This window comes from Myotis myotis, unplaced genomic scaffold (genome assembly GCF_014108235.1).
Source record: "Myotis myotis isolate mMyoMyo1 unplaced genomic scaffold, mMyoMyo1.p scaffold_m19_p_11, whole genome shotgun sequence".
In the NCBI taxonomy this organism is placed as follows: Eukaryota; Metazoa; Chordata; class Mammalia; order Chiroptera; family Vespertilionidae; genus Myotis; species Myotis myotis.
This window is the reverse complement of record NW_023416315.1, coordinates 42146231-42173063: the sequence shown is the minus strand read 5'-3', so window position 1 is coordinate 42173063 and position 26833 is coordinate 42146231. Positions and strand designations below refer to the sequence as shown.

The 26833-nt window shown below is 40.3% G+C and overlaps 1 protein-coding gene across 7 annotated transcripts in view; it reads right to left on the bottom strand.

Annotated features, from left to right (window-relative positions):
- Positions 1–24720, bottom strand: part of ABCB4 (ATP binding cassette subfamily B member 4) — a 67055-nt gene extending 42335 nt beyond the window's left edge. Inside the window, exons 1-11 of one of the 7 annotated variants that reach the window (XR_004970918.1) lie at positions 24541–24720; positions 24272–24357; positions 20597–20651; positions 18030–18180; positions 11989–12046; positions 10525–10716; positions 9282–9453; positions 7661–7785; positions 4487–4658; positions 2087–2200; positions 936–1046 (exon numbers count right to left, since the gene is read on the bottom strand). Coding sequence is in view for 5 of the 7 variants with exons in the window: in XM_036328309.1 (XP_036184202.1) it covers positions 936–1046; positions 2087–2200; positions 4487–4658; positions 7661–7785; positions 9282–9453; positions 10525–10716; positions 11989–12046; positions 18030–18180; positions 20597–20651; positions 24272–24351 (1230 nt within the window). In the remaining 2 variants the exon portion in view is untranslated. Of the gene's footprint in view, positions 1–935; positions 1047–2086; positions 2201–4486; positions 4659–6073; positions 6170–7660; positions 7786–9281; positions 9454–10524; positions 10717–11988; positions 12047–18029; positions 18181–20596; positions 20652–24271; positions 24358–24540 lie in introns of those variants that run through there. The other 6 variants (XM_036328309.1, XM_036328304.1, XM_036328305.1 and 3 more) reach the window with 6 other exon arrangements.
- Positions 24721–26833: the final 2113 nt, after the last annotated feature.

Sequence of the window (26833 nt, the reverse complement as noted above, 5' to 3'; positions counted from 1 at the left end):
AAAATACCCCTTAACTTTCTAACAATTACAGATAAACACAATATGTACCTCCTCCCAACACCCTATGACAGTGATGGCGAACCTATGACACGCGTGTCAGAGGTGACACACGAACTCATTCTTTTGGTTGATTTTTCTTTGTTAAATGGCATTTAAATATATGAAATAAATATCAAAAATGTAAGTCTTTGTTTTACTATGGCTGCAAATATCAAAAAATTTCTCTATGTGACACGGCACCAGAGTTAAGTTAGGGTTTTTCAAAATGCTGACATGCCGAGCTCAAAAGGTTCGCCATCACTGCCCTATGGTTTTTAGGCTAGGCTACAAGGTATAATATTAAGAATTCCTGAAATGATTTGTGGTAAAATCTAGCCATAAAAATTATATAATTCAAAGATAACATTGTTATCTTAAGCCTTATATAATTCAGGGTGGGGCAAAAATAGGCTTAGAGTTGTTTATATGGAAAATAATACAATAATAAATAATAATAATACAAGAATATTCACTGTGTTTTGCATGCTCACAACTATAATCATACTTTTGCCCCACTTGTATTATAACTTGCTTACATCTGTCTCAGGATTGGGTCAAAATACTGAATGATCTTTCCACTGGAAATAACTGGTAGTTGAGAAAAGCTTTTGTTAGTTGTTACAGTGTCAGATGATGAACAACACTATCTTAATTTTGCAGTATACTGTGTTTGCTGGTGCTATTCTTAGACAGTGAAGCATCAGCCTTGCAGGAAAACAAGAAACGGTTTAATAATAAAACTTTCAACTTCTTCATTAAAAAAAATGTCAAATCTAGGAATATAACCCCCAAAAGAAAAAACACATAAATATCAAAAGATTAGAGGCGTTAGAGTCTTTAAGATGATTAAACATTCAACCTGTGTTAGGAATTCCTATAGATACTATTTACAGTACCTTGACATTAGCTCGAGCTGGATAAGAAAAATGAACATCATTGAACTCCAAATTCCCTTTGATGTTGTCTGGTTTGTGTCCTCTCTCTGAAAAACTGTCAATTTTAGGATTCTAAATAAAACAAAATTCAATGACTATTCTATCATACAATAAACAATTGCATTTTTAAGGAATATGATTCAGCAAATTCCAAAAATAACACCTGGAATGGCACACTCTCCCTCCCATACGATAGAACCCTAGGTAGAGATTGTGTGTGTGTTTAAGGAAATGTTCATTCTCAGAAAACAAGCATTTCCTTAAAAGATCATAGTGACATACTCATTTTATTTTGTACAATATTTCACTTTAAGATTTTGGCATACCCTTATAAAATTTCTAAATGGTCAGATTTTCATGTTTATACAACAAAACATACTATTATAGGTATAGCATCATTTAGTGAAAATTAGTTTATTCCTAAATAATAAATGTGATGAATTGGGTTAAGAAGACTGACTAAACAACTGGTTAAAGCAAGTTATTTAGGGCCAATGTAAACATTCAATAAATTCGGAAGCTGAACAATTTTCTCATGACTTGGATCAATGAAACAGGAGGAATTGCTTAGATTAAATGATCAAATTTCAGTTATCCTCTTTGCGGATTATCTGTGTATAAACAGTGACATTTTAATATTCAAAACTATTTTCTTTATTCCATTGCAATCAGTACAACTTATTCAATCAACATAGTTAATTCAAAATGATATCAAACATGCAGTGATCATTTTTTTTTGAAGGGTGCAACCCAGTAAAACATACTGTCAATTTTGGCTCCACCAATAATTTTTCCACCCTGTATAGAAATCATATTATTCTTAGTCTGGCCACAAAGGGAAAGAGAAAAGGGAAAAAAAACTAGGAAGACAAACGTCTGTGCTCTGAACTCTAATAATTACACAGGTGCAGACGTACCTTTCCAAAACGAGATCAGGGTTATTATACTAAAGATAAACTTTTAGAAATATTACTAAGAGGCATTTGCTTCATTCATTACTAAAAAGAGGTTGTTAATTTCACATAATTAATGTTCACATGACATTTAACCTAAAGCCAGACTTAGTTACCCAAGCCTCAAGGAACTTTTCAGCATCACAATAATTGACTCACCTTATCTATAATATCAAAGATCACATATGCTGCTCCTCTTGCATTGGCAAAAGCGTCAATACAAGGAGCAGCCTGTCCAACGCTGAAAGCTCCGATCAGAATTGAAAAAAAGACCTGAACAAAAGAAAGTGAGAAAGAGTTATAAGCCCTATTCTGGGGTCCAGGATCTCAAACATGATTTGTGTGAAATACACGATACAAAGGGTTGCGTTTAGGTTTATCCTTTAAAATTGTTTTAGCAAAAGAGCAAAACGTACAAGGTTACCAGGTACTATAACATTTCATTGCACAAATGTGTTTCTTCAACCTCAAAAATATTTGTCCGGCTTGGGAAACTATCTATTGCTCTTCTCCTGAACTCATACAGAGTCAGAAAGATTCTTCAAACCTACTGCCTTGATTCTGAAGCGAATACCACCAGAGGGAAGCATTTTCCATCGCTATTACTATTCTCATTTTCTCTAACTATATATTTATATGATATTCAGAATGTTCAAGAGGAGACATGGGCCTGAATGGTGTGGCTCAGTGGTTGAGCGTCGGCCTATGAACCAGGAGGTCATGGTTTGATTCCCAGTCAGGGCACATGCCCGGGTTGCAGGCTCGATCCCCAGGGCGGGGTGTGCAGGAGGCAGCCAATCAGTGATTCTCTCTCATCATGGATGTTTCTTTCTCTCTCTGGCTCTCCTCCCTCCCTGAAATCAATAAAAATATATATTTTTTAAAAAGGATGAAACATGGTAGGTTTGGGGCCCATGGAATTTTCCTTAAAAAGTACCATTTTACATACATATTTTAATAAGATTTTAATATAAGAATTAGTTCACACATTATAAAACACAATCACATCTGTGTGCACTGATGAATAATTCCTTTGTATAATCATTCTGTACTATACCACACAAAACTTAACACATTTTCCTTTATATTTTTTTAAGTAGGAAAATAAATTGATATAGAAAAGCCAAAAATATAGCTTCAGGAATCCAGATTATTAGCATAACTCAACTGAGGAAAACATAAATGAAGAGAAATTACTTCTTTCTCTCTGGGTATGGTGAAACTTATACACATAGTTTGGCTTTTCCCAGAAGACAGGAACAATGACACTTCACATAGCCAGAACTCAAATATCCCTCATTATCTCTCCACTGTCTGCAATAAGGTAAGAGCCAGTAGGAAAGCAAAAAGTCTCTACCAAAATAGATGTTATTAAAGTTAATGCACTAGAGCCCTTTACCCAGAGGGTGTTGCTGGCTCCCTGCACTGTGGGCGGATATCACCCTCCAGCCCCATGAGGGAGCTGTTGCTGTCCACGTACTGCCAAGGGGGAGACAAGGCCAGAGAGGACACACTTGGCACAAAAGGTGAATAGCAAAGTCAGGATTCAGTCTCCTTTCTTCATAAAATTTAGCAAGCAAGGAACTGAAGAAAGGTGGAGAGCTTCTAAGCTAACAATCAGAGAGAAGACCAAAATGAGAGAAAAAAGAAAAGTCACAGCAATTACGAATGCTCATCCAGTCAAACAGCCCTCCACACCTCAGTGGAGTCTGAAGATACCACTCTAGAAAACAACTTGAAGTGATCAATTTTCATAATGGCCCGAAGTCATCAGCAGAGGGACAAACTGTGTTCAGTATCCTTTGTTTGAAAATATAGGGAAGTTCGGGTTTTAAAAGATTACTGTTTGAACGGTTACATGTTGTTCTGTCACTGACATGGAAAGATGGTTATAAAATTATTTCTAGTTTGTAAAAAAAGATTGCAGAATGATATAATACAATCCCAGTTTTAAAAGAAAAACATATGTGTATATAGAAAATATATACACTTGGAAGATATATGCCAAAAGTTCTCATTAAATGTATATTATTAGATTATGAGTAATTCTAAGTAATTCCTATTTTTTAAAATTCTAATCCTTTTAATAACTAGAATATATTATTTTTATAATCTTAAAATAAAGCTATCTTCATTTTGAAAAAGAAAAGGAAACTAAAATAACTTTTCATCTCCTATTTCAGATAGCTGATGTTTTATGATATATAAGTTTAACATTCCATCACTATGTAATGTTTACTTTCTTATATAATGGAAATCAAGGGCAGAATGAGGATGGCTCCAATTCATATTTGTCTATTCACAAAGTCATTCAATTTTTATTTCCTTTGCATATTGTATATGTTTCTTACTACATGCTATTTTCTTGCCCCTACTCATGATTACGCCTTGTGTAGTCTAGGCCAACTCTGCCCACAGGACAGAGCAAAGACTCACCAAAAGAAAAAAAGCCTATAATCATGGCTCATCTTTCGAAAAGGAGGAATATGAAAGTAAAGACAAGGAAGATGGATAAATAATATTTTTAGATTCTTCATAAATATTAGAAAAAATACTTACTGTCATTGCATTTCCCAGAGTATATTCTTTTGATATGACCAGAGTGGATCCATACCAGAAGGCCAGTGCATATGATGCATATATTAACAGGAAGGCAATGCCCATGGAAATGTTTGCTGAAATAGCTTTTTTAATTCCAATCTTTTTGGCAACTTCTAGATGTTTCTGATACCTACCAGAAAATCAGGGGAAAACGTTATAATAAGAAAGTAAACAATCCATAATCTGAGCCATATTCACCTCCTGTATAGTTGGAGGTTTAAGAAACAAAGCCAGCAAAGTAAGAAATCCCTTGGGGGACCCAGCTTCCTGGAAACTGAACCAACTCAGGATCAGCCAGATAGGGCTCGAGAAGGCTAGAACCTATCTGAGCCTTCTCTTCACTGGCCCGGACCCCTCTCTCTTGGACCTCACCAGTCCAACCAATGTTCCTGTAGCCATTCCAGAACTGAGCTCTCATCCCTGGGATATGGAAGAGCTTCATCACCCCCTCCATGGCCAGCATCACAAGTCAAGGTTAAGGAGGAAGGAGAAAAACCAAGCCAACCAAGAATGACACCAAAATGTAAATACTATTCAGGACTCTTAAAATAGTTAGATTCTTAACACAGTTTAATTTCTCTTCTCTAGAGAAAAGAAAATCCTTCCCTTGTTGCCCCACTGGGTGAGGGGCAGGAATTTTACATGTTCTTATACTTAGGCCTTTGCTTTCTTGTTCTTGTTTTGTTTTTTGATCAATTGACCTTCAACTATCAAGCCAGGGTACACAGTTATAAAGTGGTCACTACTTGTGGGATTTGGGTTCTTACTCAATATTTTTAGATTTTTGTCTCATTATCTGTAAAATGAAGTGAATAATGCCTACCTTCCAGGTAATTCTGAGGCTGACACAAGTTATAGAGAGTAGTTAGTACAGGGTTGGCGCAAAGTTGGCAAAACCTGACACTTCCTATTCCCACCATTACTATTAGTGCTGTTCTCAAATGTAATTGCTTTCTGAATATTGCCCATTCTATTATTATCATATTTCTGAATAGTAATTAAAATTCATACTACTGGCTTCTATGATTTGATACAAAAGCACAAGTATCTAGAATGGTTCTATTAAATTGCAATGTTGTTGTTTTTTACATCAATTTAAATTAAATCTATCTTTTCATGCTAGACACAGAGAGTATAAAAATTTTATTTTGGCTCCCTAACTTCAGAAAAAAATTCAATGAATACATAATGAGACTTTGGGGGGAAAAATATAAAGCAGGGTGTTTCTGTTTCTAACAAAAAACAAACATCATATATTTTTTTAGTTTAACCCAATGAGATGTTGAGAACTTATTAGTTTGCAAAAAATGCATACTGCCACCAAAAAGTGTTTGTCCTTTTAATTACTTGAAGCACTCAACTCTTCAGTGTATTTTTCTGTGTTGGGCGCTGCACTCACTTAGCAGAGCTGTGTCCCTGGGGAGACAGCCAGAAGGCCAGGTCCAGTCCTGGGCTGGGCCCTGAGCCAGCCGTGTGCAGGGAGAGTTATATCGGCCCCAATGTGACACCAAGCTCCGGTGACAGTGGTGGACATGCTGTAGTTACCTTCGCTTAGGCGGCTTGCTTACTGCAGCTAATGGAGCGGCACTGATTACATTCACATCCTGATGTCCAACTGAGGGTTAGTGTGGTCTGTGTGAGCTATTGTGTACAGGAAGCAGCAGTAAGAGAGAAAAAGGGAGAGGTTAGAGAACCAGGAACGTGGTGGTTTTGAAGAGGGCTTAAGGAATAGAAAAATAGAAAAGGAAATGGAGGAAATTAGGGAAACTTGGCTTTTCATGCTGGAGAATTTCCAGGAGTTTCTATTTCAGAGTTGTGGGTATCAGGAGTTCCACAGAACAGCAAAAGAAAATGCTTTACACAAAATTATGCTTTGGCTATATTAGGGGGTGTTATTATTTAGAGAAAACTGGTGGAGGGCGTACCCTTCATCAGTGGGCTTTGTTCTGACATTTAGATTTTTTATATATCAAGTTCCTTTACAGCAGAGATAATTGACCTGGGATCCAAGGTCAAGGAACTTGAATGGGGGAAAAAAATTACGTATTTATTTTCATTAACCTCTAAACTGAAATTTAGCATTTCCTTTCATGATCAATGCCGGCAACAAACCACGGTAGTATGAGCAGTAACTGTGACTCTGTTGCCAATAGAAATCCCAGATCATTTTCCTATCATGTTACAATTGCTACAAATATCTTTAAATATATTTTACTCACACCCCAACTTCAGAACTAGAGTACCTGTCAGACCAATGGTTAGCTCTTATTATTTAACTAGTGGCCCGGTGCATGAATCTGTGCACATTGAAAGGAAATTAATTAGAAGAAAGATTTGTGCAGTAATTATGTTACCGCAAAAAATTACATGTCAAAATAGTATATATAATATAGTATTATAAAATCAAAACACGTGTGTGATTGGTGCCAGTGAGAGCTTTATATGTATCGAGAGTGTGCGAGTCAACGTTTATTTTTAAATTGCCAGTGCACGTCATATGTACCGGCCGGTCAGTAGGTCGAACAGTCAATGAATAAATCACGATGCGGTTCACATTGAATGGCAACAAAAACAACCAAATTCATGATCAACAATGACAGATTGAAACACACGCATGCAATTGACACCAGCGAGAGCTTTATATGTATTGCACATGCACAAGTCAATGTTTATTTTTAAATTGCCAGTGCGTGTCCTATGTACTGGCTGGTGGGTCAGATGGTCAGAGAGACGTATGGTCGGTCACTTAGCCATATATATATATATATGCTAAGTGTATATATTGTTATATATATGTTAACAAAAGAGACATATTTATTAGATTACAATTTAAAAATATTTTGATAATTGAACTTCAATATAATTGGTTTCCCTGGTAATCCTATTTTGTTTTATGCATTTGAAACCATTATTTTAAGGAGGGAGTCCATGGGCTTCATCAGACTGCCCAAGGAGTCCATGGGACATAGAGGGTCAGAACCCTGTTTTAGAATCTGACGTTAAACTCTAGCCATTAGTGAAGGTGCCTATCTACTGTGGGGGAGTTTTAATATGAGGAAAAGGAAAGTGGCGAACACATACCACAAAAGAATGAACAACAAAATGTGAAAGTGTGCAAAGAACCTTCCTGACCTTTCCAGCTCTTTGTTCTGGCCCCCAAAGGCTATCACGGTCCGGATGGCGCCCAGAGCCTCTTCTGCCACAGCACCTGCTTTCGCATATGCAGCTAGTTCTTTGTCACTAAATGCCGAGAGTATCTGGACAGGAGAGAAACATTCATGACTTTTGTAAGGGAGGGACGTTAAAAGGCCAACCCTTAAAGTTACTCTTTCTCCCCCAACCCTATCCTCTACTAAACACGGAAGTCAGGAAGCAAACGGCACTCAGTGCACCAGCAGGGGCTTCGTCCCCTCTACACAGGCCACTCAGACCCACCCTCGTGACATGCTCCCCAAGAGCACCAGGAAAAGGAAGTCCACACGTTACTCTCTAGAACTCGTTTTTGGGAACAGTTCAAGTTCCACATCTATTACGGTTTTTTTCTCTGTTGATTGCAAAATAAATGAAAATAAATTTTTACTGCTTTGAAAGGATTGCCCATCCTTTCCTTAATTTTGCCTTGATTTTTTTAAAAATATATTTTATTGAATTTTTTACAGAGAGGAAGGGAGAGAGATAGAGAGTCAGAAATATCAATGAGAGAGAAACATCGATCAGCTGCCTCCTGCACATCTCCCACTGGGGATGTGCCCGCAACCCAGGCACATGCCCTTGACCGGAATCGAACCTGGGACCCTTCAGTCCGCAGGCCGACGCTCTATCCACTGAGCCAAACCGGTTTCGGCTTGCTTTGATTTTTAATGACTATGAAAGAATATTTCCAGATGTACTCCTGGGCATTCTACTGAATAATAAGATGGCTAACAAGATATTGTGGGAGGAAGATAAAGGAAGAATAAAAATAGAATAGATACCAGTAGTTTATTAACACATTGCGGACGGATCACGAGAATTTGCCAGCTTTGTTCAGTTCCACTTCATATTACACAGTGTTTTATAAAGTACCATACTTTAAAAAGATGTTAGTTTGTAAGAACATGCAATAAATAACCTCAAAATGCAATGGGTATTTAATTTTAAAGCGTGCCTTTAACATTTATGTAAAGCGTTTTTTGTACTCGTTCAATAGAAACTTATCTGGCCACTGGGTAAAGCTAGCAATAAAACTACTGGTCCACAATGTGTTAAGTAAATGATCAATTCCAGAGTGAGCAAAAAATGCCAGTAAAATTTCTCACCTGTGGCTGAAGTAGAACGGGTTATGTGTATTTTACTATAAGGCAAATTTGGCAGAGTGCCACTCAATTGTCAATGTAACAATTAAAAATCAATCAATCCAAACTTTATTTAAATTTTTCATATTCACAGAATAGTTCAGAGGTATATTTTAAAATTGTGTTTCCTCAAATAAGGACACAAACCTTATATGTAATTTAAGATATTGTGCCAGAAAATTTACCAAAGAAATAACAGCAGTGTAAAAAATCTGTAACTGAAGTAAAAACAGTGACATTTTGAATCACATTTGAAATAAATTTTCTTAGTAAAGCACCAGATTAACAACCTGCTTCTAAATATGGTTTCGACCGACATTTAACACCGATTTGCTCAATTACAAGCACTGGAATCCTGCATCTTTCAAATAACTGCAGATGTGGGTTCACACAAGTGAAAATGCCCCCGTTTCACATACCTTTGCCCAAACAGCTGCAGAGAGTCCCAGGATAGGGCTGATGGCCATTATCACAAGGGTGAGCTTCCATCCTCTCATGAACCCCACTATGAATCCTGCAAAAAACGTGGCTATTGCTTGAAAGAACATTCCAACCTTGTCACCAATTCCTTCACTGATTTTGGAGATGTCACTAAAAAAGATCACACCTAAGTGGTTACAGGCAGGAGGTCTTCAGTTAGAGAGGTGAAGCAGACATCTAACAAACACAGACAGGTCAGACTTGTTCAGACACTGCAAGCCTCTTTCAGAGTCTTAGCCTCTCGAATGATATTTTCCCCACCTAAATACTGTACAAAGGAAGAAATTCAGGATTAGTTCATGCTTCTCAGACATTAATATCATTAAAGTGGATGCTATTAAACTCATAAATCCTATACAAGAAGCATTAACATTCTGAAGATGAGCCAGTCTGACTAAAAGCAGAAGTTAGGAAGAGCATTATGATAATCGGGAAGTGCTCCTTCCATCTACCGTTGGCCCTGTTTTCCATCCACTCGATCCTCAACACGGCAGCCAGTGTGATCCTTTGAAAAGGGAAGTCTGAAAAGGCTACTCCTCAGATCAAAACATGTGCCATCGCTGCCCATTTCACTCAGAGTGAATGATGAAGTCCTGACTGAGGCCAACCAGGCCCCAAATGCCTTGACCGTCAATCCTTTTTGACCTCATTTTCTCACTCCACTCTCCCCAGGACCTCCAGTAAGAAAAGTTTGTCATCTATCTCCCCCTACTGGAATGTAAGCAATGAGATGGCAGAGGTCTTTGGGTCACAAATTCCTCGTGTTTGGCACATAGTAGGCCCTCAAATTGATGAGTAAGTCAAGAGGCAGCAATTACTAAGAAGAGCGTCTTTGTGAATTCATTCAATCATGAATTCATTCATTCAACCATCTTAATTGAGTATGCAACGTCTGCCAGGCCGTGTGGTAAGCTCCATGAAAGATAAACAAGTATACAGGATGTGAGCTCAGTCCTCAAATAAACTTACTCTATAACTAAGGAGAAAAACTAACAGATAAAGAAAATATGCTATGGCATAGGCTGTCAGTGCTAGAAATCGCTGTCAGATCACCCATCTGTTCTTGGTGTTCTATCAGATACTTAACCGAGTACTTTTTCCATTTAAAAATCCTCCCATGACAAACGTTCACAGTTAGTGGTTAATCTCTTCACACAAGTATAACATTAACTATACACTTACTCTGTTAGCCGTGTATTGAGTTCAGTGGTGTCGTTGATGTCAAACCAGCCTATTTCTTGTCGGAGAACAGCATGAAAAAACTCTTTCCTAATTTTCCTAATCTGTCGGCCGGCTGCCAAAGTCCAAAATGAAACTTGTATATAGGCAGCAATGAGAACTGCAGCACCTAGTCCTGAGTAATAATATGCATATCTGGAAAATATTTAGAAAGTTTCTTTTATATACTGTTCTTTATTCATCTCTTTCAGGAGCAATCTTCAGAATTGGGAATAAATAAAATTATGTAGGCCATTATAACAAATACATATTAAAGTTTCTTTTTCTTTTCTTAGATTATAAGAAGACAAAGGCAAATTGATTTAATTGAATTATCAGCCAAAGAAACAAGATAAATTTTTTTGGCTAACTGCAAAAAATAGTGGTGTTAATGAATCATTTTAAAACTAATATTGATAATTTATAGATACAATTTGATTCTTTTTTTACAATTAATATTCTAGACTTGCATATCTTGTACTGAAAAAGTTCACTACTGTTCAACATATTGCAAATGAAGGAATAAACAGGTTGACCATGTTAAATATTTCTTAGTTAAGTTTTCTAATATTGTTCACACAAAGAAACAAGAAAACCCTCTTTCTATTTGGCAGAATTTGGAGGTGGTATTTAATAGTGTGCTAAAATTTTATATTAATTTGGAGTGAGGGCTTAACTAAATTAGAGGAAAGTTAGTATCTTTTATTTTATAATATAGTCTTATTGATTTCAGAGAGGAAGGGAAAGGGAGGGAGAAATGGAAACATCAATGATGAGAGAGAATCATTGATAGGCTGCCTCCTGCACCCCCCCTCCTGGGGATTGAGCCCACAACCTGGGCATGTGCCCTTGACCAGAATTGAACACGGGACCCTACAGTCCACAGGCTGACACTCTATCCACTGAGCCAAACCAGCTAGAGCGAAAGTTAGTATCTTTAAAAATAATAAATTCAGTTTGAATAATTTCAAGTTTACTTTGTATATAATTTTACAAACATCTTCCAGATAGAGCCTTTCAGGCCTTCTATCACATACAGACAGTACTCATTTATATCAGCAACTTTAATTGATATGTTAAACACACAAACATTATGTTACAGGCTTTTGAGATTTCCACTAAGAAGGCTAAAATGGTGGGGAAATGCCATAAATGACATTATTGGATCAGCTAACAAAATTGGAATGCAGGTGGTAGATTAGATCAAAATAGAGTATCAATATTAAATTTACTGAAGTTGATAACCGTACTATGGTTATGAAGAAAATATCCTATTCTTAGGATCCACACTGAAGTATTTATTAGTGAAGGGCTTGATGTATGCAACTTACTTCAAATGGTGGGGTTGGGGTGGTATAAATTATAATAATAGGTTAAAGAGTATAACAAAAGGTAAAGAGTATATATATATATATATTAGCCAATTACCTAGTCATTTCTTCTTCCAGAATTCTGCCTGGATTTAACATTGACAATGTAAAATTCACTAAATAAAAACAAAATGAAACAAAAATGAGACATTTTTGAAAGGTTGAACTATTAATAGATATTGCTGGGTTTTAAAACTCTTTTCTCTTCACTTTACTCAAGGAAACAACCCAAGGGTTTAGGTGCAGGACATGGAGGCTCCAGATGGGGAAGATAAGCCCTCCCAGGTTCTTCCCCCACCCTACGGGTCTTCGGCCTTCAGCAAAGCAGCTTCCTAAGGCAGTAGAGGAGCCTCAGAAGGCAGAGGAGGAAAAAAGAAACGGTCCAAACAGAAAATACAGGATTTAAGGGGCACTCTTTTCTAAGTGGCTCAAAGGACTTGACAGATACTTGCTCCCGTAAGTTTTATTTTAATATAGGTGTGTTTTCCCTGACATGCTTCCTCATAACCTAAGTAATAAAAAGGCTGAATTACTTGCATTGTAAAGGAAGAAAACCTCAAGACAAGATCTTAATGATCATTGGCAATGAGTCATCATCCTGTGTTCCATGTCTTGCTTACTAGCAAAACTGTATTCTGGTATTTTTAAAGCAGTATTAATTAGAAGGAAATATATTATCCATTAATTTGAGCTAATTTGATAAAAATGTCAGCGTGCTGTCCTGGTTTTCATTATAGCTAGCATTTATTGAAAACAGTTTACATATATTAATTCACTTAATTTTCACAACAACCCTCTGAGGTAGGACTGTTGTAGAAATCCCCATTGTACAGGTGAGGAAATTGAGGCACAGAGAGATAAAGCAACTTACCCAAAGTCACACAGCCAGCAAAAGGCTGAGAGTTCCAACAGTGTACTGTACAGCTCCTAACACTATACTATGCTGATTGATGCATGTGGTAATCACTTATTTTCACTTTTTAAAAAACACAAATGGGGTGGGGGGAGGAAACAGACCATATCTATTGCATCCACAGAATAATAGGATAAAGTGTCATCACTATGGTATTGGTGAGGAAACATACCAGGGTAGGTATTTCCCATCTCCCATGATGCTAGGAGAGAAACTAGTTAATCTTTGTTCATCATGTGTAAACAACCCAGAGGTCATGTTTTCTGGGTTCTGTGTATCCTCCTTATCTTCTTCCAAAGGGAGATAAGGTTGAAATTTATTTAAAACTTAAACTACTCTAAGGATCAATTACCAGGCATAATTTTTCCCCTCAAGATTATAAATTCTACTGATGTTCACAGTAAAGTGCTTATTACTCTAGCTCTCCCTCAGCTATCAGATCCTGGAGGAAATATGCCCTATTTTACTCCCGTTCTTATCAGTTCAGTTCTGTGTGTTCATTTCCTTCTGAGTTCTTAAATATGTACCTTTGATATGCCAAATTGGAGCTTTGTTTGGAATTAGAGGTAGACAAGCTATCCTAAAGCTGTGGTACTTGTAAAATCATTGTGCAAAACCTTAGGAAACCTCCAGGTATATGTATACAGGGCAAATTTTTAAAATATATTTTTATTGATTTCAGAGAGGAAGGGAGAAGGAGAGATAGAAACATCAATGAAAGAGAATCATTGGTTGGCTGCCTCCTGCACAACCCCTGCTGGGGATTGAGCCTGCAACCCAGGCATGTGCCCTTGACCAGGATTGAACCTGGGCCCCTTCAATCTACAGACCAACGGACTATCCGCTAAGCCAAACCAGCTAGGGCTGTATACAGGGCTAATTTTTTCCTTGAACTTAGAAATCTTAAATGAGTTTTACTCTCCTCCAACACCTATCTCAAACTTTTAAATTCTCTCAATGAGGATATTATAATTGAAATTGATCCCCCCTCCTAGGAAATAAGAATTTATGGGCATTCCAAATTTGACCTGCTTCTTTCTTGAGTCCCAGGCCGGTTCCAGATCTGGTGTTCTAGATCTAAAAATCTCCTGGGATTCTAGATCTGGACAGGGCGTAGAACTGTTCTCTCAGATGCTACCTGTTATGCTTCTGTCTCATAAACAATCTCCAAATAGTTATCTGGTTTGGGAGTTCTTAACACTATCTGCCTGTTAAAATGACATGGGGAGCTTGAAAAATTACAGATGTCCAGGCACCACCAAAACCATAAATCAGAACCTGTGACTGAGTCTAGAGATCATATTCCTAAAACTACCTCCACTGGATTCTAATGCATCCACATGGAGGACTCTCACTCTCATCTGCCTGAATGCCTCCCATGACAAGGGGATGGGGAATTCTTTGAAGCTGCCTATTCATTTTTGAGACCTCCTAGAACATTCATCCATTTTATAGATGAATAAACAGAATTTTAGTTATTTCACTTCCAAGTTCCCACAACTAGTTTTCCCCAATATTAATTGATCATTTACTATGTTCCAGGCACTTTACATAAACCACCTCATTTAACTCTTTACATAATACATCTCATTTAATTCTATGATTACCTTCAAAGATGAGAACTATAGAGGTTAAGTAACTTTCCCAAGGTCATGCAGCTGGTGAGTGAAGGGCCTAAAGAATAACTATACACTTTAAGGATTACTTAAGGAAACATTGCATAGGGAGTCCTGACTGTCACTTTTGAGTCTCAAAGTAAATCAATGTCTGTCTTCTTCAATTCTGCCTAAAATTTCTTTTATCATATGGAAATATTCAGCACAAAACAAAGAGACGGTGTTTGTCCAGGTAGCTTAGCAGCATACGCAGTTAGTTAAGGTATCAAGGGGCTCAAAATGAATTTGCCTCTTTTTTAAAAAAAAAATATTTTTATTGATTTTAGAGAGGAAGGGGGAAGTAGAGATAGAAATATCAATGATGAGAGAGAACCATCGATTGGCCACCTCCTGCATGCCCCCCATACTGGGGATCGAGCCCTCAACCTGGGCATGTACCCCTGACCGGAATCGAACCCAGGACACTTCAGTCCACAGGCCGATGCTCTATTCACTGAGCCAAACCAGTCAGGGCTGCATTTTCCTCTTAATCTGAGGGCAATGCAAGGACATGCAGAACATATCGATTTCCCCAGACTATCCTAGATTATTACAGTCACATAGACTTGGCATAAAATATATCAAGTTCTTGATACTCTGCAGAAAACTGTTTCTTATGGATCTGTCCTTAAGGTTTTGGATGCAGAATGTTTTATGCATAGTTTCTGCACAACTGAGTCATTGTGAGGGAATGACCTTGTCACGGAGTGACTTTATTCTGTTGACAGGGACGGTTTCTGCTCACAATAAATCATTGTCAGACCCTCTTGTAATTTAAACTGGTGTTTTCTTCTAACATTCCCTTCCCATTTAGGTGTCCACGAATCCAACAGTTCTAAAGAATGGACTCTAAATAAACATGATCTCTATGAGATAAGCTAGGGAGCTCAGCTAAGTACTCTATCTTCTCCCAACTTCCAAGATGGGTGCTAAACTCGACAACTCTAAACATATCAATGATCTCTCTGGATCTAGAGTGAGTATGAAATGTAAAGATTTTGCTCTCGCCAAAGAGATATGAGAATATTATTTTTACAAACTACAAAAGAGTGGACATTGAAATTAGAAACATTGGAGGAAATTCCCCTTCCAAGTCCCCTCAGACAGCCAATAGGCCTAGAGACAAACGTGGCTGTGGAAGACCAAGGGTCACAGCATGTGGAGGCTACTGAACATAAGTTGGCAACTCTGCTGAGTTTAGCACTCCAGCAGTCACAGGTCTGTAAGTGACTTGCTTGTACCATTCCCCAGAGAGACCTTGAATTTGGTCCTGGGCACAGCACGGGCCACCTGTCTGCCATGTTCAGCTTCAAAGCAATTCAGTTGCATAATTAGAAACAAGTAAAAAAAACACAAGCAAACTGCTCCAAATAAGAAAGTTGTAGGAGTATTGTGATATTCTAAAAACAAGACTAATAAAGTTAGCACAAATGCTAACTTATCTGTGATGAATGTGTTGCATTGTTTTAATTTGATTTTTTAAAAAGTTTATTTGTGATAAAATACACATAACATAAAATTAACCATCTTAACCATCTTTAAGTGTACAGGTCAATAGCGTTTAGCATATTTACGCAGTTGTATAACCAATCTACAGAACTTTTTATGTTCCAAAATGCAACTCAATGCATTAAACAACAACTCCTCATTCCCACCTCCCTCTAGTGCCTGGTAACCACTATTCTACTTTTTGTTTCAATGAACTTGACTACCCTGTATACCTCATAGAAGTGGAATCATACAGTCTTTGTACTTTTGTTACTGGCTTATTTCACTTAGCACAATGTCCTCCAGGTTTATTCATGTTGTAGCATGTTTTGGGAGTCCCTTCCTTTTAAAGGCTATTATTCCATTGTCTGGTATACCACATGTTGTTTAGCCATTCATCTGTTAATGCGAATTTTTTAAACCCTGAATTGAAACCAATTTTGGATTAATTTGCCTGAATGTGGACATCATCCTGCTTTATACATCTACATAGTCAAGCATAATAGGTCTATAGAATTTCTAAAAAGTCAATAGAAAACTCCTACCCCTCATTCACTTAAAGATTTTTTAAACTTTCCTAAATTAACTCCAATTTTACCTTTCTGGTATTTATGTTAAAATTCTGGTCACTGGTTAAACATAGGTAATCCACTTAACTTTCTCAAACACGTTTCTTTTTAAAAGAGAAAGCAAAATTATTCACATCTGGCAGTATACTGTATTTATATGGTTGGTCATGATGAGCATGGTTTGGATGGCAGAGAGACCTGGATTTGAATTCTGTCCTCATGCTCACCAACTAAGTAACTTTGGACAAGTTATTTATCCTCTCCTAGCCTCATCTGTCACAGAGGCTAATATTACCCACTGTGTAGGACTGTTCTTGTGAGGGTTAAGTGAAACGGGGCCTAGCAGATAAAAAATGCAATAAAAGATTGCTATTACTGTGGTTATTTTTACTATAAAGAGGGTCTTATCAGAGGCAACGTACTTGAGAATTAAAAAAACACACACACACTGGTTTTGTAGGAGCTCTCCTTAAAATTCAAAGGATGCTTTTACTTTCTAAAAGGCATTAATGTTTATCACTATTTATGTAAATAGGCCCTCTCTTAGGTATTCACACTTGCATTCTACAGTGCTAACGAAATATTACAGTGCTCAGTCAGTGAACCCTGAAAACTCTTACCGAATATTCTCTAAATGATGGGGGTCCACTTTTTCTTAGGTTCTTTGCTATGAAAGCTACCTTTCCTTTATTGGTATTTTGCCCTTATAGTCTACCATCTGTGTGCCAATAAAGTTCTATTCAGTCTTCTCCAGTCTAATGCTCACACAGAGGAATGAAGTCTAAGGGTTGGTACAAAGCATGGCAATCTTCCTCTCTATGTGGAATTCGACTAATATGAAAAATAGCTATGTCCGTTGGAACCTCACACCCATGCTGTTGCCACAGCCCTCTTTAGATGACATTAACTTATGGGACTCCTCCGGCCCTTCAGTAATGATAGTCCTTTTGGTGTGTCTGCATCATTCTCCTATTGAATCCATTCACCCTTTAGTGAAGTGCTACATCAAGTTCTAACCAACCTGGTTGATCCAAATTTAATCACAAAAAATGGTTATAATTTTAACAAAAAGGGTGGGGAAGAGAAGAAAGAAAAGCAGAAACATATCTATAAGCTGAGCACAGTTAGGAAGCACTGCCGGCTAACTGGTGTATTCTGAAATTCACCAGGGATCACTAATGGGATGGATACTGTTACAGTTCCCCCGTCCTAAAATAGAGCGACTGCCTGACTTTATTTAGAGGCAAAGCATTCTGTATATTTCCTCATCCTTTCAAACAGCAAACACCTATTTCTTAAAATTTAAATGACTATTTGAGGAATTTTCTGAGAATTTTACAACTTCCATAATATCTAAAGTCACCCAGATGGCTAAAGCATTACACAAGTTCTTTCTGAAGAACAAAATCTGTTTCTAATCCTTCATGTACTTAAAAGAGTACTGTTCATTAAAAAAAAGTTGAGAAATGCTTACCTGGAAAGGAGAAGTTTCCTGCAGTAATAACAAATCTGTCGGTCATTTCTCCAAATACTATCATCATGAGGGGGAGGCCTGATCCGTGAGCTATGGCCATGATTGTGCCCAGGGACATAAATAATTTATCCTGCCAATCGGAGTATCGAAACTAAAAAAAGGAAATAAAATAATACTTATTTTACCTTGTGGGATAGAATTTCCCTTTTCCACAATTCCATGTTCTTTGGATTTTTATTTAAGGTTGGCACATTTGCAATAGTTGTGTAAAATTCTCAGTGTTGTGTTCAAGTCAGCTTATTTTACTTAATAATGGCCCCAAGTGCAAGAGTAGTGATGCAAGAGACTTAGAACACGGAGGTGACTAGAAACTGCATGAAGTGCTCAGTGCAAAGTGTGGGAGATGACATTAGAGAGAGGGAGAAAGGCCGTGGGCCACACCAAGGACCTTGGTCTTAGTACTACCCATGTACAATGTACTTAGTACTATCACTTAGAGGGGGGACACAGTGGAGCGCACAACACCCAAGAACCAAGCAGCTGATCAGTGTCACAATGCTCCAAAGACTTCTCCCTCACTGTCTCGTTTTAGTCCTCTCCATTTTCTCACTTTCCGCATTTTAGATCAATGGTTCTATGGCTCTTTCTTTATTCTTCTTTCCTCTGCTGCCTTTCAGACTGCATCTTCATTCTCTTAATTTTCCACTTCTATATCTTCCCTCTGTCCCTTGCATCTCTCCCCCCTTTTTAATATTTTCCTTCTACCCATTTTCCTCACCCCACCTATCCCCCTTTTGGGGACAAGGAATGGTCATTGGGAGAATGGGTGATGAGTCAGACTTGGCAGCATGGGGTCCTTGAGAGCGAAAGTTGGGTCAGACAGGGCCAATATGATGGGCAGGCTGAGGTCAGACACACATGGTGGGGAGGGGGAATGTGTGCAAACTGTTCTCAGAGAGTTCCCAAAGTTCCGTATGGGAAGGCCAAATTCCATCATCAAACACACAGGGCACGCCCAGAGTGCCAACAGAGGCAAAGGGTCAGAGCCAGGTGGAGCTTGGGGCAAAACAAGGGGAGGAGGTAAAGTCAAGAGCAAATGGAGAAGGGTCCCTGTAATTGCTACAAAAGGGAACTGTGTCCCCGAGGTTCAATTTAGTGGCTCCTGGGGAGGGAGACAGAGCACTTGGGTCTGTGGGCTACAGTGACAAACACAGGATCGGTAGTGGTGTACTGTTCCCTTTACTGAACATTTACATGACATTGAAGAATGTTTTAAGTGCTTCCCAAATTGCTAAATAAAAATTTTTGTATTTAAGTTTAAAATGACACAAATTTCATAGCAATATCTAAGTAAACCTAGATATTTGTCAGTGATTTTCAACAAAACAATGCATTGCAAACTCATTTACAGTACAGTTTTGTAAATGTCTAATCACTATGTTGTATACCTGAAACTGATATAATATTGTATGTCAACTGTCATTGAAAAATAAAAAAGAGAGAAAAAATAGGGGAGAAAAAGAGTAGCATTCTGTCCTGACCCTCTTTCAGGACACAAAAAAATATCTATTCAGAGTTTGAAAAAGATTACATTTAAACTTAATTTAAATTTTAACTTTTAAATTCAGATAAAATTTTCCATGTTTCTACTTTAAGGTTTGAGGCATTTTATTTTATGTAAGAGGCAGATTTAAAAGCAGTGCATTAAAACCAGAACTAGTTTTACTATTTATTCTCTAAAGCATTCAATTAAAAAACAACAACCCCTCTTATCGAGACAAAAACATAATGAGAATAAGGGAAAGAGAATGAAGAGGGGCTTTGTGACATGGGAAATCTTCAATGAGGCTCGAAACCTAGGACGTTTTGCTGTCTTTTCACCCATTTACTTATTATGGTGGGGAATTCAACTGATGCCACTTAATACCAACTTCTTTCGAGTAATGGCTGTCATCATTTGAAACACATATTCATCAAAAGTGAGCAAACATTTTCTTGGGCTGCCTCTCTGAGACATATTACAAATGAAAAACAGATTAGACTTCTTCCAAAAACATGTTGGCTTGCCTTGTACTGGCAGAAACCTCTGAGAATTGTGTTGCACACAATCTAAATCCCTAGTAGTTACTCTATATTTAATGTTTTCTTGGATGCCAAATGTGAACACAGATTTCTTATTTTAAATTTTCTATGATTAATGATCACGCTATATGCAATCTTATTTTAAGCTGAATTTGTGGGTTTTTGTGAAACAAATGCAGAGATATGTTTTTTTCTGAAATGGGTTAGTTTGTTTGGTGCTACAAGCACAAGTCCTATTTTCAATTCCCTGTGAACCAGTCAGCTCTGCTCTGTTTCACAGCCAGCCTACCCCTGCCTCTTTTATCATCCACCTTGAGAATATGAGCCGTGACTGCAATGAGCCGACCTAAGACAGCGCGGGTGCAGCGGGGAAACTCTATCGCTGCCTGCAGACAGTCTTAAAGTCCTGGCTCAGTAACTATCGATTCAAGACACCAAATCTGAATGAAGGAAAGAATGATCATATTTACTATTCCATAGCTTACCAATGTTAATGGTCCAATTAAATTCACTTTCTTCGTTTCCTTCCTGTCTTGGTTGCTGAAAAAAACATATAATTGCTTTAATTTAAAACTGTTACAAATATTTCACAGTCAACTGAATATAAATTTCAGTAGTTATCATATTCAACTTTTGTAATATTTCTAATATAAAACAGTGATGGCCGCAAATTATAAAAATTATCCAGTTTAACAAATACTTTAAAGGCAATTCCCTTTTAACTAAGGTAACTGTCCAAGGTACTACAGGACTGTCTGGGTAAACAGCAATGGTCACCTGCCTTCCAGAGCTCAAACACAGAGGGAAGATGAGCATGTTAACAGTGCCTGCCAAATGGATGACAGTAGTCACCCTTCCCTATCCACAGTTTTGCCTTCTGCAGTTTCAGTTACAGCCAACTGTGGACTGAGAATATTAAATGGAAAATTCCAGAAATAAACAATTCATAAGTTTTAAATTGTATGCCGTTCTGAGTAGCGTGATGAAATCTCACGCTGTTCTGCTGCATCCTGCCCAGGACGTGAATCACTTTGTCCAGTGTATCTATGCTGTAGATGCTACCCACCTGTCAGTCACTTAGTGGTCAATTTGTCAGTTATCAGATTGACTGTCGTGCTATCACAGTGTTGTGTTCAAGTCAGCTTATTTTACTTAATAATGGCCCAAGTGCAAGAGTAGTGATGCTGGCAATTTGGATATGCCAAAGAGAAGCCATAAAGTGCTTTTTTTAAGTGAAAAGGTGAAAGTTCTTGACTTAATTAGGCATTTTATCATATCACATCATCACAAGAAGAGGAAGGGTGAGTACAGTATGATAAGATATTTTGACAGAGAGAGAGGAGAGAGAGAGAGAGAGAGAGATCATTCATACTGTGGGGGCAAAAGTAGGTTTACTGTTGTGAGTACTCGAAACTCAGAGTTTATTCTTATTTATTATTTATTAATTATTGTGTTATTTTCCATATGAATAACTGTAAACCTACTTTTGCCCCACCCTGTATAACTTTTATTACAGTATATTGTTATAATTGCTCTATTTCATTTAGTTATTATTGTTCATCTCTTACTGTGCTTAATTTATAAATTAAACTTTATCATAGGTATGTATAGAAAAAACATAATATACTAATATAGGGTTTAGTACTATCTGAAGTTTCAAGCACCGACTGGAGGGTCTTGGAAGATACTCCCCATAGATAAAGGGGACTACCGTAAATTCTTCTTTGGCTAAAGAAACATATTGTTCTAAAAATACGAAAGGCCACTCTTCTAAAGGGTGTGGGGAGTGGTGTCAGGAAATCTTGTTTACTCTACATTCAAAACACATCCAGAATTCAACCACTGCTCACCACTTTCATTGCTATTCCATTAGCCCAGGAGAATGCCTGCTTAGCCTCTCTACTTCCACTTACTAGCATTCCCACTTTGATGTACCTCAACACAGCAGCCAGCCCAATTCATCTGATGTAAAAACTCAAGTCAGTCTATGCTGAGCCTCTGCTCTAAAGCCTACAATGGCTCCCATTTTTCTCAAGTGTAAAATCCAAAACCCCTACATTGGCCAGTAGGGCCCCACACAATCTGTTTCCTTGTTACCTCTCCGACCACACTTCCCACCACCACCTCTGCTTCCTCTGCTCCCGCCACCCTGGCCTCTCTGCTGTCCTGTGAACACAGCCAGCATCCTCCCCTCACAGGGTCTTCACACTCTCAGACGCCTCTGCCAGGAAAGCTCTCTTCAGACACCCACACTCGCTCTCCTCTCATTTCTTTCGAATCTGTGCTCAAACACTGCCTCCTCAATGAGACCTACCTTAACCGCCCTATTTAAAACCACACTACTTCCTTGTCACCCTCTTGATGTCCTTACTCTTGACTAGTGTTTTTCCATAGCATTCATTATCTTCTAACATTTACTGTAGTTTACTTATTTAGCCTGTGTATTATTTATGTCTGCCCGCCACACAATAATGTCAGTTCATTCCATGAGGGCAGAATTGTGTGTGTGTGTGTGTGTGTTTATAAAATTCATTTACTTGGCTTAATTTGGTAGGTGATAAAGTTAACTCATAAAACTTGATCCCAAATTATTTAGAACATTTGTTAAAATCAAAGGGCAGACATCTGCCACAAACCATGTTTATAAGAACGTGCCACAGGCAATAGCCGCATGACTGGAATAAGCATATAACGAAGTTTCCATTTTCCCTAGATGACTGAGGTGAGCTTAACTTCCTTTGAATGCAGAAGCTTTTTAGAAAAATTAGCCTCATTACATTTAATTTCATAACTTTACAGGCTTATTGTCTTCTTAACTTCCTGCATTCCCTTTTGAACTGTTTTCTTCTCTCCAGCACAAGGCTGTGAGCTCCATTTCTGAGAACTTCCTTAGGTTCTGGATGTTACTGCATTTTTTTTTTTTTTCCTTCAGGGGTAGCTCCTTTGTACACTTATCAAATGTTCAGCCAAGGCAATACATAAATAGCCTTCCTGGTGAAAATGCCACCTATTTATAGAGTCACAGTCAATCCCAGACTCAAGTGCCAACTGATGAATACCGGATCTTTCCGGTAGAAATTCCACCATACATCCGTTTTCCAGTTCTACGGGCAAACTAAACTTTCCACGAATGAGTGTCACGGTCGGTACTCAGAAGGAACAGAGCAATATCACTGGAAGAAGAAGCCAACAGACTAAAACGATGCTTCGGTTCCAACATCAGATAGGCATATTTCAGTTGGCTAATCAGGCCCCTTGCAGCTTGAGGACACACTAGGGAACTTGATAAATGGGTCTCCCTGGGTGATGACTCCGTGACACGGGTCATTTAGTTCTGGATGGCCTGGTGTGAACTCAGAGGCCATACATAACTGCCTCATAAACTATTCGAGGCTGAAGGCGAAAATGATTCACTATTCCCACAGTGAAAGAGGAAACAAAGACAGCACTCCACTGAACGGTCGCTTCTGCTCCTACGAAGGCCTGTGAAGTGCACTTAACAGGGGCCCCCGGGAACCAAAGAGCCAGCACGGGGAGAAAGACGCGCAAGCAAAGGAAGCCCTGAGCTCCCCCCTCCCCCCTTGTATTGGAACAAAAACTGATTTGGAAGCGCGGGGTACGGAAGAATGAGGCTGCCCAAGGCCCCCCTCCCCACCTCAAGGCCCGGGGCTGAGAAACACGGAACCCGCCCGGCTCTGGGAGGAGGGGGAAGGGGTAAGACGAGGAGGAAGAGGACTAAGGAGGGGGAGGAGGAGGAGGGAGCCCGCTTCCCGGCCCGGGATCTAAAAGCGCACCCATCCGCCGCGCATGTTCGATGCTCTATAAGCATGAAAAAGCAGATGATGTTTACGAAAGTTGTTTGTAAAAGTTTTGAATTATATAACACCAGGATTGTTATACAAGAGATATTCCCCGAATCACCCTGACAAAGGGAAGCGGGCGCCTGGAAAGACAGCCTCTTCCCGAGCCCGCCCGCGGCGCCAGGAGCCGCAGGGACATTCCTCGGGAAAGGTCGGGATCGCAGGCGAGACCCCCCCCCCCCCCCAGTGGCCCCGAGACCCAGGCCCAGGCATCCAGCAGGTTTTGTGGACTCCCGTCCGCGGCCGGATTCGGCGCGGCCGACTCGCGCGTAACGGGACCGGGTGCCCGCGGGGCTGTACCTGCTGCTGCTCAGCTCCAAGTCGCCGCCTGCTCTCCTGGGGCGCCGGGCCGTGCCGTTCCTTCCCGCCTCCAGATCCATCGCTGCCTGGGGAGAGAGCACAGCTGCAGACCCAGGGCCCCCGCCCCGGCAGCCGGCCTCCCCGCGGCCCCCGCCCGAGGGGTCCCGCCGGGCGCCGGGGTGCGGGCCCGGGGCGCCGGGGGGAGGGTCCCGCCGTTCTCGCCCCCCGCCCGCCGCCCCGGGTTCCCCCGCGCGCACGGACTCCCTCACCTCGGACCTCCCGCGCCTCTGGCCGAGCCGCCGGGCGCCGGGCGCTGCGACCAGGGGCCTGGACTTTGCTCGCGCGACTTCGCCCCCGCCCCCCGCGCGTCGGGGCCCAGCGACGCCTCCCGCTGCCGCCGGGGCTCTGGCCCCGGCCCGCGGAGCAGCCCCCGCCGCCCGCCGCGCTCGCCCCGCCGGCCAGGCGCGGGTGAGGGGCCCAGCGCGCCGCCCTCGCCGCCGGGGGCGCCCGTCGCGGCCGCCGCCCACCCGGGCGAGCCGCCAGCCCGGCCCGGCCGCGCAGCTGTGGGCGATAAGCCCGCGCTCAGCCTCGTGCCGCCGGGTGCCCAGCGCCGCGCCTGCGGACCGCCGGAGCCCCCCGGGTCACCGCTCCAGGCGCTCAGTTTTCTCGTTAAACCCTTGCGGGGACACGTCCAGGAGGCTCAACAATCGTGGGGGGTGGAGGGTGGGGTGGGGGGTGGGGTGGGGAGAACGAGGACCGGGAGAGAGCATAGACTCGCTCCCATTTCTGCATCCCTAGGTCTGGTCCTGATGGCACCGAACCCAACCGCCTCCAGGGCCCCCAAGCACCACGTTATGCTCCTTGGAGAAGAGGCGCGTTGTCGGCGCCCTCTTGATACTTCGAGACAGAACTTTAGTGTTGGAAGGACTTTAGCGATCACGTGATTCAAAACCCGCATTCTTTGCAAGGAGAAACTGATGCCCAGGGAGGTTACTCCTGCCTGAGGCTGCACCAGCGGGACAGGGTCCAGTCTCCAGTGCCTCCCCCGGCTCCCTGCTCTCTGATCTTGGACTTCCTATACTAAACTGTCTTACCTAGCACCCGCGAGTCCCCTGTATGGTTTTCTTATTCCTTCTGATTAATTTCTCTGTACTCATCCAAAAAGGAAGGGTCTACTAAAACATCAGGTGATAAGTTATGGAAGTTCTGAAGCCAGTGGGATTCAAACTCAGACCTTCACATTTTTAAAAAATACATGTTTTTATTGATTTCAGAGAGGAAGGAAGAGGGAGAGAGACATAGAAACATCAATGATGAGAGAGGATCATTGATCAGGTGCCTCCTGCAAGCCCTCCACTGGGGATCGAGCCCACAACTCAGGCATGTGCCCTTGACCGGGATCGAACCTGGGACCCTTTAGTCCTCAGGCGGAGGCTCTATCCACTGAGCCAAACTGGCTAGGGCAGACTTTCACATCTTTTTTTTAAAATATATATATTTTATTGATTTTTTACAGAGAGGAAGGTAGAGGGATGATAGAGAGTTAGAAACATCGATGAAAGAAACATCAATCAGCTGCCTCCTGCACATCCCCCACTGGGGATGTGCCCGCAACCAAGGTACATGCCCTTGACTGGAATAGAACCTGGAACCCTTCAGTCCGCAGGCCGACGCTCTATCCACTGAGCCAAACCGGTTAGGGCCAGACTTTCACATCTTATTAGCTATGTGACCTTGGACACTTAGCTGACCTCTGAAAGCCTCAGTTTCCTCCTATGTAAACAGAGGATAGAAACATCTCCCTTATTAGGTTACTGTGAGGAATAAATGAATTAAGAAGGTAAAAGGACCTAGTATCATGCCTAAAGCATAGTAGGTGCTCAATAAATATGGCTTTCCTTCCTCATTGGGCAGCAGGACTGCTGGCTGCTCCTTGCTCCTGCTATGCCTTACTAATGCAAACATCATCCCACGGTTTTCTTGGGTTTCCAGAGAACCTGAGGTGGAGCATGGTACAAGAGCAGGTGTTGTTGGGCAGACCCAGGGATGACTCTCACCTCTGCCATCTGGGCAGTTTATTTAATTCTTGGCTGAGTCTCCTGAAAACAGGAATATTAGGATTAGATATAATGTATGTAAAGTGCCTGGCATAGGAGGCACCTCATAAATGATACCTAGAATTATTGTTAAAAGATCAGAAGAGGCTGATGAGGAAAGACTGGAATAGGAGCCAGCAGCTCTGCCACCCACTCTTAAATGTGCCACTCATCTCCACCTGCCCCTTACCTTGAGCTAGAACATGACTTGAAGAATATGCTGGGAGTTGATTGAAATTATGGTACAATCTGGAATTACGTGATAGAAATAAATTTACTTTTAAGTATTTTTACTCAAAATGTTTTTCTCCTCATCCTGTCTTCCATAACCATGAGGATTCTTTCCTTTGATCAATCAGAATTCCTCCTCTTCATGAGTCTTAACAGGTGGTCAGGTCACGAGTGACTAAAGATACTCTGGGGACTAAAGCAACTGGAATTGTTTAGTTTGAAAGAAGACGTGGTG